General features: G+C 16.3%; 2 protein-coding genes across 2 annotated transcripts in view, besides 23 other annotated features; both read right to left on the bottom strand. All coding sequences in view use genetic code 6, as the record gives it.

Moving 5' to 3' along the window:
* Window positions 1-5849, bottom strand: part of IMG5_199730 (PH domain protein) — a gene marked incomplete at its 3' end in the record, with an annotated part of 9470 nt that extends 3621 nt beyond the window's left edge. Inside the window, exons 1-5 of the mRNA XM_004024067.1 lie at window positions 3151-5849; window positions 1035-3057; window positions 613-972; window positions 210-529; window positions 1-155 (exon numbers count right to left, since the gene is read on the bottom strand). The exon at window positions 1-155 is cut by the window's left edge and continues 140 nt beyond it. Coding sequence (XP_004024116.1) covers window positions 1-155; window positions 210-529; window positions 613-972; window positions 1035-3057; window positions 3151-4810 — 4518 coding nt within the window. The 5' untranslated portion in view covers window positions 4811-5849. The remainder of the gene's footprint in view (window positions 156-209; window positions 530-612; window positions 973-1034; window positions 3058-3150) is intronic.
* Window positions 534-597: a microsatellite.
* A 43-nt stretch (window positions 5850-5892) lies between the features above and the next one.
* Window positions 5893-5935: a microsatellite.
* A 131-nt stretch (window positions 5936-6066) lies between these two features.
* IMG5_199720 (PH domain protein) lies at window positions 6067-7392 on the bottom strand (the record flags this gene model as incomplete). The annotated part of the gene is made up of 2 exons (XM_004024066.1): window positions 6067-6613; window positions 6770-7392. 2 exons carry the CDS (start codon window positions 7390-7392, stop codon window positions 6067-6069), a joined length of 1170 nt encoding a protein of 389 aa, XP_004024115.1.
* Window positions 6221-6257: a microsatellite.
* Window positions 6400-6435: a microsatellite.
* Window positions 6657-6705: a microsatellite.
* A 1-nt stretch (window position 7393) lies between the features above and the next one.
* Window positions 7394-7441: a microsatellite.
* Window positions 7434-7462: a microsatellite.
* Window positions 7463-8618: 1156 nt separating this feature from the next.
* Window positions 8619-8653: a microsatellite.
* Window positions 8654-9251: 598 nt separating this feature from the next.
* Window positions 9252-9309: a microsatellite.
* Window positions 9252-9325: a microsatellite.
* Window positions 9254-9325: a microsatellite.
* Window positions 9254-9356: a microsatellite.
* Window positions 9264-9324: a microsatellite.
* A 309-nt stretch (window positions 9357-9665) lies between the features above and the next one.
* Window positions 9666-9720: a microsatellite.
* A 104-nt stretch (window positions 9721-9824) lies between these two features.
* Window positions 9825-9864: a microsatellite.
* Window positions 9833-9931: a microsatellite.
* Window positions 9837-9916: a microsatellite.
* Window positions 9932-9941: 10 nt separating the features above from the next.
* Window positions 9942-10033: a microsatellite.
* A 1457-nt stretch (window positions 10034-11490) lies between these two features.
* Window positions 11491-11618: a microsatellite.
* Window positions 11593-11696: a microsatellite.
* Window positions 11640-11682: a microsatellite.
* A 1740-nt stretch (window positions 11697-13436) lies between the features above and the next one.
* Window positions 13437-13484: a microsatellite.
* A 541-nt stretch (window positions 13485-14025) lies between these two features.
* Window positions 14026-14098: a microsatellite.
* Window positions 14099-14208: the final 110 nt, after the last annotated feature.

Below are 14208 nucleotides of genomic sequence, written 5' to 3'. Positions count from 1 at the left end.
TCTAATTGCAAAAGATTCCTCTTATATTTATATTTCGAGGAATTGTATTCGATTTTCATAATCTTCTATTTGTATTTTCTAAAGCCAATTTTATTAATAAATTCCGAAATTTTATAAAATTTATTTTTAGCTTAATTTAAATCCTTATATTTAAACTATATTATTTTTAATGTTAAAATAAGTATATTTTAATTTATAAAATTATAAACCTTAAATATAAACAAGGTTTTTTGAATTTATATTATGTAATTGTATTTCCTATTAGTTGTTTAATGTGCCTTCAACTTAATTTTAACAATTATTATTTCCAATTTATTCAATAAAAATTTTATAATCAAATTTAAAAGGCAAACGATTTTTTATAATAACAGTTGGTTCTAAAGAAATAGTAAATAAATCAATACCCTATAATTTCAATTCTTTTTCGATTTTAATAATAGTAATTTTATCAAAACTATGATTTATTTCCTAGTATTCAATTTAATTAATATTGTTTTATAAATCTTTCAAAAAAATATATTACGACCAACTAAATATATATATATAAATATATATATATATATATATATATATATATATATATATATATATATATATGTTATTTTTTTATACCTTTTATTATATTATAATGTTTAATTATTATTTTCTACTTTTTCATCCTTTTAAATGCTTGTATTATTAGCAAATTTAAATTATAGGCAAAATTAAATTTTATCAAAAGGTATATAATATTTTTAACTAGGCTATAATAATTTTAATTCTTATTTTAATATTTATTTTTATTTATATTAAAAAACACTTTTTTCTTATTCTTATTAAAGTTTTATATATAATGATGTATCTAATTTATTAACTAAAAATATTGAAGATCTTAAAATTATTATTTTTCTTGCTTCTTAAGGCATAACTTCGACTACTATTTACAATTATTAATCATATTTATATAAAGAATTATTATTATTTTAAGAATCACTATAATTTATATAATACTAAATTTTTAAATAATTAAATAATTATAATAATTATTATATAACTAAATAATTACAATTTTTTTATCAATCGCATCTAAATCTATTCCTTTTAAACTTTGAAATTTACATTAAGGGTGTAAAATGAAAACAGAAAACGTTTTTTTATCATAATGGCTTGTATTTCTTATAAAAAACATACTTTCGTACTCGTTTTCTACTTAAAAATTGACTTCTTCTTCATTAGGAACATTATATTTTCTCAAAAAACCTCTAAAATCAGGAAAATCAGACTCTATTTCTATCATATAGCCTAACTCGTTTCTTATAGTATAGGGAGATACATATTCTAGGTAGTCTTCTTATTGATTTTCTTGTGAATCTTTGATATTAAATATTCTAGTTGATACTCTTCCTTTATTTTTTTTTTAATTAAATTGATTTTATTCGTTTTAATTTTCATTATTTTCTTCTATATTTTCTAAGACTTATGTTTGTTTTCTTTTTAAGTTTCTCTTATCTTCTATTTTTTCAAGAATATATTGCTCATTTTTCCAAGAATTTTGCGTGTATTTTAATATGGAAAACAATTCTTTACATAAATTAATGTTTATGGATTCACAAGTAGGATTTAATTCCAAAATGCAATATTTGTGAGGATTTGCGAAGTTATTAAGTGATAAATCTAAATCTAAACCTGTATGTTCAATTATAGGCTCCCATTTTCCAGTTACGGGGTTATAGAAGTTTACCTAGAAGCGGATTATGGTAGATAGTATTGATTTTGTCAAAATATTATTCTTAACGAATTAACTATTATCTATAAAAAGTTCAAAAACAGGTACTTATAGATCATCTATTATATATATATGTACTCCATGTAAGACTATGTCGAATATACTTTATTCAGGAAGTTTTAGAGGAGTATCATTAGTAGTATTTGAGGGAAAATCCTTCATTAATTCTGTTTAAAACTTGTAAGTTTTTTACAATAAAACGATATCTTTATAAGAGATTTTGAGGGCAGTTTTATCTAGGGAAAAATTGTATTTTGTATTATAAAAAACTTCCAAAGAAGGTATTTGAAATTATAATTCTTTACTAATTTTAAATGAAAAGTCAGTTGGTAAAAGTAGGCTTTTTTTAAGGATTAGATTGAATTTTTTCTTATCTAAAAAAAGCTGGTCACAAGTGAATATTTCGAAGCTTTTTAAAATTATTTATTAGGAAAAAAAATCACCTAAATCAGCCAAATATTAATTATCGATTATATTCTATTTTATTTTTTATTTAAAATCATCTATTTAAAGTGTCCTTTGTCTCATATGGATAAATTAAAGATCTCCTTTAGATACTAAAGTATATTTAAAGCTTTAATTAGGGAATATTATATGTGATTATTTAATTTTTAAAACGAAAACTATCCTACATATTTCGAAAAATTCCTCGTATTTAGGCCAACAGTCATCTTCGAGAAATTACCATTGTACAATTTCCCATATAATATCTAATTTGAGGAAGATTTTTATTTTTTGGAATTCTAAATGCATGTTTTTATCCCCATTTATGTCTATAGTTTACCAATAAAGAAACTATGAGTCTGTTTTTTCGAAATGATTATCAAAAGTATATTTTATATATATATCGTTTTCTTATTATATATTATTTAAGACTTTAATTTCTTCCCTTGTTTAAATTTCGTTTATATTTTCGCCTAAAATAATTTTTTCAATTATCGAATCATTAAACTTCTCAAAAGCGCAAAGTTTTATTTTTTAAGCCCATAAGCCTATAGAAATAGTAGAATCAGTATTTTTAATCCACTCTAATCTCATATTTTATAACATAAGTTTACACTAAGGTTCCTCATTTAATACTGGATATAGATCTACCTTTGGAAAATCTAATAAAAAGACTAATTAGGTAGGTTTAATATAATCTTAGATATCATAATTATGATAATAAAGGTGGTCTTTTTAATCTCCATATGTAAAATTATGAATACACATTCTTATTATATGTACGTATTGTTTTCTTAGTAGTTTTAATTTTAAAGGGTATAGAAGACTGTTAATTTTAAATGAAGAGTCTATTTTTGAGTGTATTTTTTCAGGGAATATAAACTATATACTTGGGAAAAAATTCAAACGGTTCCACTTTAGGAAATATTAAGTTTAGGAACTTATTAAAGTATTTATTTTTTCGTCTTCTTTTATATATTCTATTGTTAATTAATAACAGTTTATTAACCAGTTTTCCTCATATAGGTCAAATAAATGGGAAAAATCTTAAGTAAAACGTTTATTGGAGATAATATTTTCATTTAAAATATCTATTTTGGAGATATTTAGTTAAAAATATTCCCTAAAATATGCAAAAGGTTTTATTTTTAAAATTGTGTTATTTAAAAATATACCAAAATCAATAAAAGTTGGAAAAAGTAATTATTTTAAAAGATCAAGTTTATTTCCGTAAACTTATTTCACTTTAGCTTTTTGTCTATTTAATATTCTTTACTATAAAAAATCATCGTTCATCACTATAGATTAGGGTTGGATAAATATAAAGATTAAATAATAAGTTATATAGTTAATTATTCTTAATATAGGTTAATTTTAATATAAAGCTTCTATATTATTAAATTCTAGGTAAAGAAATGAAGTAATTTAGTCTTTATTATATATATTTTAATCTTTGTATGTTGACCATTTATATATACATATATTATTATCTTATTATTACTAGTCTTTTTATTTTCCTATAAGTATATAAGGTTTTTCATTTTTAGGGTAGCCTGTTTAATCGTAAATGGAAATATCGAGAATTTTTCCGTCTATAAAGAGTGCTTCGGAAGTTTTATAGACAGTATTTTATAAGGAATTTCCGTTAATTTTAAAGACTTATTAATTAGAAGTCCTATGAAAGCATAAAATATCTAAATTTTATATGGAAAATACCATTTTGGTCAATAATTGGGAACATCGGGAGCTTTTTTGGGCATTTTGAAAATCTTAAAAAATGCACTTTTTATCTAGAACTGTTTTTTGGGAATTTTAAAAGGATATTTTTTTTTCTTTGTTTTCTTCTTGGGCTTTTTTTAAGATTTTTTGTAAAAAAGTGTCTTTTTCATCTTCTTTTTCTTAAAATTGTTAAATAAGGAATTTTTACTTTTTTATTTTTTGATAAATAAATTTTATTATTTCTATATAAGTGTCTGGTTTCCAGTTTAGATTTAAATTTTCGCATTTAAAAAACACTTCGAAATGTGCTTTTGAAATTTCCTTATTTTTTTTTAGCCTATTTAGGTATAAACTACCTTTTTCAATCAATAAAAACTGCTGAAAAATCTCGTTTTGAAATTTATGGACCCCGTCTATTATTTAAAAAGACTAAAATTCCAAAAAAGATTCATTTTAAAATTAAAATAAGGACTTTTTATAATTAAAATTATTTAAAAAAAGTTAAAAATGAAAAGGATTTTCTTATAAAGACTTCGTTTTTTTAAATTTAAAGGAAAAATTTTCCATAAAAGCAGTTATTTTCAAAAAAGGCTTATTTTTTTAATCAAAAGTAGTATTTTTAGTATATTATTATTATTTTTCTTCTTTTTTTTCTTAAATTTTTAATAATTCTTCTAAAGTAGCGTATTATTCGATTTTTTAGCTTATTTTTTAAAGCCAATTTTTCATTTCTTATTCGTTTTCGAATGCAAAAACAACTTTTTCGTACCTATTTTTTATACAAAACTAAAAAGGTTAAATTTCTTCTAATTCTTTCTCTTTTTTTTCCAAAATTAATGAATTTTTTATATAAATCTACCTTATAATCTCACTTTTTAACATTTCTTCATCTTCATATAGGTAAATATAGCCCCCTGAAAATACTGCGAAGTATTCAACCCATTCAAATTGTTCTTTTAAATGTAGAAATCCCTTTTTTTCGCATTTTTTGATTATTTTTTCCTTTTTTTACTGTTTGCGGTTTTTTTTAACTATAAGAGTTCAATAAAACGTTTTATTTACGGGAAAAAAGAGTCTTAAAGCGTTATATTTATAGAACTTAGTAAAATTTTGAGTGTTTTTTTGGCAAAAGAAGTATTTATTTCTAATTAAAATTGATAATCTTTTAAAAAATAATTAAATATATGTAGATTTCGGTAATAAAAGTGAATATTTTCGAATGAAATTTAGTGTTATATTGAGTTATTTTTCTATTAATTTTCGACAAGTATTTTTTATAGTTTAAATTTCCATTTTTCTTTATGGGAATTTTAAAAGGGAAAATTTAGGGAAAAATTGAGGATTTAAACAGTGAATAAAATATGAGTTTTTTTATATATTTTTTAAAAATTATTTTATGTTTAATCCTATATTAATTCGATCTTTTCCCAAGTAGAAGACTTTAAAAATTCTTCGTCATTTTTTAGCTCGAAAAATTTACGGATATTTTCCAAAAAATCTTTTTCGTATATTATCTTTAGGTTGTTCATATTAATATCTATTACTTATATATTTTTTTTAGTGTCAATTTATATCTTTAAGAATTCCTATACCTATTTTTCCTTATTGTATATATATTTCTTCTTTTTTTATATTTCTTCGGGCCTTTTTTCAATAAATGAAGAATTTCTTTCTTATATTTCTTCATCTTTAAATGTATTTTTATATATTATTTTTATTCTCTATTGTGTAAAAACCTCTATTTTACCCAATTCGAAGCTAAAACTATCTTAAAAGATATCTTTTTTTAAAAAGAAAGTGATATTTTACAATTCTAGGTTATAATTTTAATTATTTTTTTCTTCTAGAATAATTTATAAATTTTTTAAATATAAATTAAAATTTAAAGCTTTTTCATATTTTTTTTCAAGAACTAAATTATCTGAAAATTTTTTGTTGTTTTTTTTTAAAAAAAAAAATCTTCCTTTTCGAATTTTTCTTCTATTTTTCGAGTTATTTCTTCAATTTCTTATTCTGAAATTGCTTCTTTTCCTCTTTAAAAAAACCATTTTTTTTCTCTTTTTTTTTTTAATTCTTGTATTATTTTTTCTTCTTTTAATTATAATTTAGCACATTCTCTTGCCCATTCAAATAATATTTCATAATTATACTTTTTTATATATAGTTATTTAATTTTATATATGAAAAAAAAAAAAAAAAAAAAAAAGTACTTCTTTTAATATTTAATATATTTATTTTTATTATTTTGAATTTTGGAAATTAGACATAATTTAAATAAATAAATTTTTTTATTCTTCATTATATTAAAAATCTTATTATAATTAAAAATTATTTTCTTAATTTTATTATTAAGCCATCCATAAATTTTTTCTATATAAAGATATATTCTCTAATTATTTTAGTATTTAAACTACTTATCTTTCTTTAAAATTTATTTCTATTTTTTCCAATTCGATATTTACTTAAGTTTCTTTAATTTTTATATTTTAATTTATGTATATATTTAAGCTCAAATTAATTATTTATTTTGTAGGATTTTTATTTGTAAAAATATTAGATAACATTAATTAAGATAAAGTGTCTTTTCTTTAATCTTAGTATATAAAATCATTTTCTTCATCATTCCAATATAATTATAAGTTTGTTATTTTTCCTAATTTTCGAATTTTATCATCTATTTTTTAACTATCATCATAATATTTTTTGTCCTAACATACAAAAATAGAGCATATATATATATGTATATATATATAAATATATACTAATATAAATATATAAAAATACACATTTTTCATCACATGTAAAAAATACAATTTCTTAAAGTAATATACCTTATATAACAAATATAAATATATATAAATGTATTACAATATATTATAATATATAAATATTTTACCCCATGAATATCCTTATTTTTTATTTTCAACTCTAAAGTGAATTTTTTTTATAGTTAATTCGAAATTGTCAATAATTTTTTAAGTTAATCTACTCATATAAGTACTTTTTTCTTATTTTTATACTTTATTATTATTTTATTATTCATCTTATAAATTTTCTTCTTTTTCTATATTTTCTTCATTTTCATTTTATTAAACGAATTTTTCTAAACATATTTTAATATAATTCTATATAATTAATAATTTCCTAGCATAAGCTTTTTCATCATAATAATTCCATTAAGACTCTTCTATAGGTTCAACTAATAAAAAAACATCTTCTAGAATAACTTATACAGGATTAGAATATAATTTAGTCCAAGGAATTTTAATAATTAAACTTCCAATACTAGAATAATTTATTTTTATAGGAAATTCAAAAGAATCAAATAAATCATAACGAATTTTAACATTTTCGATTTTTATATCGCCTTTCCATACTCCTAAATGTAGATTATTTTGATCAAATCCTGTTAAAAATTAACCGAAATAATTACTTAGTATTTTTTCGAGAATAGATTCAAACATTTTTTTTTAATATTATATAATTAGTTTTAATTAATTATATATTTTTTTATTTTTTTTATTATTTTTTTTAAAAAAAAAAAAAAAATAAAAATGAAATTTTTAATATATTGTTTATTATTTGTTTATATTTAATCTTAAATGAAAAAAGAATTCTAAAATTGTCTCTAAGATAAATGTTCGGATTAATTAAGAATTTGTCAAGATTAAGGAGAATCATGTTTTAATGAAATGAAAGAATTCACAACTTGTTAATCTAAATCGAGTTTATGTAATAGAAGTGTATAAGAATTTTATTATAAGAAATCGGCAGTTGAATGTGTAGTTTCTTGTTAAAAATAAGAAGCTAGTGATATATTTAAGAAGTATTTGAATTGTGTTAAATAATGTAATGGATTTATTATTAAATTTTTCGTGTTTTTTTTGTTTATTTTTATTATTTGAAATAAATTATAATAATATTAATTTTTTTTTTTTTAAATATATATTTACAAAATTAAATAGAATTCTTTTTTATAACAAAATTATATATCATTTTTGTAAAAGTAAAATACAAAAAAAAAAACTATAAATGGAATAATATTTAAAAAATATTTTCTTTATTATTTTACTATATTGATATTTTATTTTTTAAAAATAAAAACAACATTTTTCCAATAAATGAGAGAAGTCCATATATTTTTACTATAAATTTTAAATTGTATATAAAAAATATTTTATTAGGTAATTTATATACAAGCGATAATAAATAAAAAGTTATATGTATAAATATTTTATATTTTCAATTTAAATAAAAATGATAAAACAATAATTAATTAATTATTTTTTATAACAATATGCCATATTTTTTATTATATTAATATGTTTTTTTTTATATATTTTATATATAAACTTAATAAAATCATTAAAGAGTAGTGTATGAAATACGAATTATATTTATTTTTTAGAAACTTAAAATATTATTATGATATAAAGAGTAATTTTTATAAATAATAATACCTAACATTGCTTTATAATTTCCTAAGATTTATCGTAATTATAGTTTTCTCTTTAGATAATTATTGATATAAAGATTTTATTATATGAACGAGATGGAATTTTCGAAGATTTCTGATATATTATAATTCGTTTGTTTTTGTAAAATTTCTTTTAGATTTTATGAGAAAAACAAGGAAAGTATTTTCCGAAAAATTTTAAGAAAAAAAAAAGCCAAAATTTCTTCTTTATTTTAAAAAAAGAAAAAATAAAAAATAAAAAAATAAAATTGTGAAATATATCTAAATTAATTAAAGATTTATAAAAAAATAATATGAACCTCTTCCTTAATAAAAATAGAATAGGATAGCGATTTATAGGCTATAAATCAAATTTATTACAAAAAATAGTTTTAATTGAAATAACAAAGTGATGAATGAAGGAAGAAATATATAAGATTGTAATATAAAAATTTATAATTTAATATTTTGTATAATTAAAAATATATTATAATATATTTTTAATTATTAAATCTTTAATTTAATTTTTAAAATAAATTAATTATATACTCTTTTTTTAAATAAAAAATCTAAGTATTATATAATACTAAATTTAATATTTATTAAAATTTATTTTTTCTTTAAATTTATAAATAAAAAATAATAATATTAGTTTAACAGAAAAATAAATATTTAATTAAAATAAAAATAATAAAAAATTTATTAAAAAATATATATATATATATAAAATATAAAATGATAAAATATATAGAAGATCCACCAATATAAGATATTACATAAAATAAAATTGAAAAACCTAAATTTAATACTTCTCATTACGGAAAAATAGAATTTTGGGAAAAGAGATATTAAATGTAATATTTTAAAAAATATAAATATATAAATATATAAATATATAAATAAATATATATAAATAAAATATATATAATTTATATAAATATTTATTTGTATAATATATAATCATTATATATAATTAAAAGAAATAAAAAACCTTTTGATTGGTATTTAAATTATGATGGAATTAAAGATATTATTACTTAATATATAACTAAAAATTCTGAAATATTAAATGTTGGATGTGGAACATCTCGTAAAATATAATATTTTTATTTTAAAACCATAATCTTTAATAAAATAATTTATTTATATTTATTATAAGTTTTATGCGAAGAATTATATTTTGAAGGTTATCATAAAATATAAAATATAGATTATTCTAATAATCTTATAAATCATTTAAAAGAAAGATATTCTGATGGATTTGAAAATACATTATAATGTAATATTTTTAAGAAATAAATATTTTAAAAAATATTATTTTCTAAAATAAAATATTACTTTGTTATAAAATTAAGTTCACTAATGTGATGTAAGATAAATGAAATATAAATTTGAATAAAATTAGTTTGATTGTGTTATTGATAAAGGTACATTAGATGCTATATTAGTAATTATATATTTTATATGTATAAATATATATAAATATATATATATATATTTATATATTTATATATATTATATATTTATAATATTTTTTATATAATTATTTTATTATAAATATAAACATTATTTTATTTTAATTTTAATATATTTTTATTTATATAACACATTTTTTTATTTTTTTATAATAAAATATTATTTATATAAACTATATATATATTAATTTTTTGTTATTTGTTTGTTTTACATATATATTATTTAAAATAATAATTATTAAGTGTGGTGAATATTTTAAATAAAATTCCTTTAAGATGTTATCTGAAATAAGTAGAGTATTAAAATAAGATGGTGTTTATATTGTTATTACTTATGGTGATGAATCTAGACGAATTTCAGTTTTAGAAAATGTTTTTTTAATTTTTTTTTTTTATTATATATAAAAAATTAGTCTAAATATAAATGGTTTATTAAAAAAGTATATAAAATCTTTAAACCATATGTTAATACATAAATCTCTGAATTTGATTACTAAGATTTAAATAATTATTATTTTATTTATGTTTGTAAAAAAGGAGATTAATAAGGAAATGTTTTAGATAAATTAACTTAAATACATAATTCATGAAAAAATAAAATTAATATAAATTTTATATGTTTTTATAATTTTGTATATTAATATTATAATTTGTTTTATATGTAAAAATAAAAAATTAATACATATATATATGAATAAAAACTATTAAATTTTAAATTTATGTATATTAATAAATAAAATAATAATAATAATATTTATATATACATTTATATGTGTTACTTTTTTATTTTATTAATATAATTTATTTAAATAATTTTTAATCATAAAAAAATAAAAAAATGATAATACCATTAAACTCATATACAAACGTTACTGAATGCTAATTTTAGTTGTAAACTTAAAATGTATTAAATACATAACAAACAGATTAAAATAAGAAAAAATATTATTTAATTAAAAAAGTTAAGAGCCCACTTCTTAAGATAGATGATTAAATTAATTAATCTTTTGAAAATTCATAAAAAAATAAAAATATATTCGCAACTGCTCTAAATGAAAACCCTTTAGATAATAAATATGCAAAATAAAGCCCAAAATTCGATATATAAGGAAACATAGTTCCCAGATCGATAATAGGAAAGCCTGAATGGTTTTAAAATTTTAGTAGAAATAAACAAGAATCTATATAAACTTCATGCAGAACTTAAAGACATAAGTAATTTTCTTTTTTTTAGAAAATTGTAAAAAAAGAGAATTAAAATTAACTAATATAAAACTTAAATCAAAAATCTAAGAAAGATTTAAGAAATTAAATAGAAAATATCAGAAGTAGAATAAAATTAAATATTAACCAAGAAAAAGAAAAAATAAAAAATTTGAATTAATAAGATTACTTAAGATATACATAATAACAAAGAAATCTAAATAAATATGATAACATTTAATAATATTGGGTTAATTTTATTAAAAGTGTTTCTATAAAAAAACTTAAAAGAAAAAATTTAAATTAATCGATTATTTTTTAATAAGATAAATTTAGAAAAGTAAATAAATTATTAAAAAAAAAACAAATAACTATTTTAATATATATGAAAAGAATAAGATATAAATTTAAATAAATTTTTAGTTATATTTTTTATATATTTATTTAATATTTTATATTATATATTTCTTTTTATAATAATTTTTTATTTTACTATATGTATTTTATTTTTATTAATATATATAACTATTTATATAATATTTTTTTTTATATATTTTATAAAAGATAAATATTTTTTTATATATATATATATATATATATTTTTATATTTATATTTATATTATTTTTTTTTTATTAATTTTATAATGTTTCTATTTTTTTTAGAAAATCGAAACTTTAGATATATTTGATGTTTCTAAAGAATAATTGGAATAATCTAAAATTATATATGTATATAATGTTAATTAGTAATCACCTATTTTTATTTTAGATAAACATAAAGATAAATGTTTAGCTTTTGGGAATGAAACATATAACCATAATTAATTAGAGATTATTAGAAAACCTTTAATAACTGATTAATATTTGAAACAATTTGGTATTAGCGCAAATAATGTTCCATATTTCTAAAATTAGGTTGATTCTTAGTATTATAATAAGAAAGTTTAAGATATTTTTCAATAACTTAAATTTAATAAAATTTAAAAATTCAATAAAATATTGATATTGAAGGAATTTACGTATAGGGATAAAATCAACTATAAAAGGAATAATTGATGTTAAATAATTTATAAAACGATAATTAAACTTTTTATTGAAAGCTACATAAGATAGTACTTAAGGTAGAAAATTTTATTATATTAAAAATATTATTATTTTTTAGAAAATGAAGAAATATTAAATATAAACTATAATACAAGAAATATTTAAGAATGTTAATTAAATATTAATATGTCCTCATAAAAATTAAAAATTAATTGAATTATATATATACATATTTAAAAATAATAATATTATTTTTTAATAAAATAATTTATTATATAAATATTTATTAAAATTTCATATAACAATATAAGTTTTTAAATAAATTAATATTTAATATATTACTATATTTTATTAAATGATTTTTAAATCATTTACTTGATTTTTATATATGATAAATTTGAAAACCTAGTTTAAAATTCTTGAAAAATATTGATTTATATGTGATATTATTAGACATTAACATTTCCTTTCTTGCTTATGATGCTATATTTTTTTTTTACGGATCTATATTAGTTTTTTATTTTATTTATATTTTTGTTCTCTATAAACATTCAAATCGATATTATTATGTAAATATCTGTTATATTCCTACTTTAATTAAATTCTTTAATAAAATTAAAATATAGACTTTTATTATTATATATTATTAAAACATAATTCAATTTATTTTTATAATTTTAGGTTTTCCTTGTACAATATTTATTTATTACTTTTTTTTTTTTTTAACTAACAATTATAATTTATATTATTAAACTAATGATGAAAATTCATTATTTTTATCTTCTCTAAAAAAATATTTAAAACATAATATTTTTAATCTCTAAAAAAATATTTAATTTATACATAATTATTATACAATAGTTAATAAATTATCTATTAAAATATTATTAGACATTTAAATAAATTAATGCTATTATATTAAATATACATATGCTATACTATTTTGAGTATTATAATATATAATTTAAATATTTTTTTATTTTATGTCTAATTATTATTAAAAATTTTATATTTTATATTTTTTCATTAAATTATTCAATAGTTTTATTATGTCAAATTTATTACTATTTTTTTTTATATTTTGTTTTCATTTACAACAGTAAAGGAGTTTTTAAAAAAATATTTCATAATAAATAAAAATATAAAAAAAAAATATATTTATTACTTTATTATTTTTTTAAAAACTTAATCAAATTTTAAAAATATAATAATATATGAATTTATAGTTTTTTTATTTTTCGATTTTATTTTAATAAAATAATTAAAAAAAACAATGTAAAAATTATTATATATATATTTAACTTATCATAGTTGTAGAGTTTTGCAACTTTTTTATTAATATAAATATAATATATTTTATTAATCGTAAAAATAATATCATTATGTCCATAAAGTGTTTATCTGAATTTTCAAGTCAATTAATTAAAAAAATTCTTTGAATAATAATGCATAAAATTATATAATTAAAAATTTTTTTCCCGAATATACCGAATTATATAAATAATATATAAATATAAATTTTGTTTGTACTTGATTATAATATCTTGACATAATTCTAGTGAAAAAAATAAGTATACTTTATAACGTAAAAAACATTTATTTTAATTATTCTATATTAAAAAATTAAAATTTCTTTAGAAAATTTTTGTTTTTAAAAAAAAAAATTCATTAATTATTCATAATTAAATTGTTTTACAATAAAAAAAGTGATTATCAAAAATAAATATATTTTTAAAACAAGAAAAAAAAATATTATATTAGTTATATATTAAAATTTAATAAACAATATAATTATCATTATTATTTAAAAAAGATAAATATACGTTTATAGTGATGTATTTATAGAGTTTAAATAAATTAATCTTGTTAAATTAATATTTTAGATAATTCATAAAAAATATCTAATTAAAATCAAAAATTATATAATACATATATATAAATTATAAATATATATATATATATATATATATTTATTTTATAATATATATATATTTTATATTTTTAGAATTTTATATAAAATAATATTATTACTTTTTGTCTTTTTTTCTATATAATATATAAAAGTTTTTTATTTATAATTAGATTTTAAATTAATATTTTTT

This window comes from Ichthyophthirius multifiliis (genome assembly GCF_000220395.1).
Source record: "Ichthyophthirius multifiliis unplaced genomic scaffold scaff_1120509251418, whole genome shotgun sequence".
Lineage (NCBI taxonomy): Eukaryota > Ciliophora > Oligohymenophorea > Hymenostomatida > Ichthyophthirius > Ichthyophthirius multifiliis.
The sequence above is the reverse complement of the archived record's forward strand: the minus strand, read 5'-3'. Positions and strand labels throughout refer to the sequence as shown.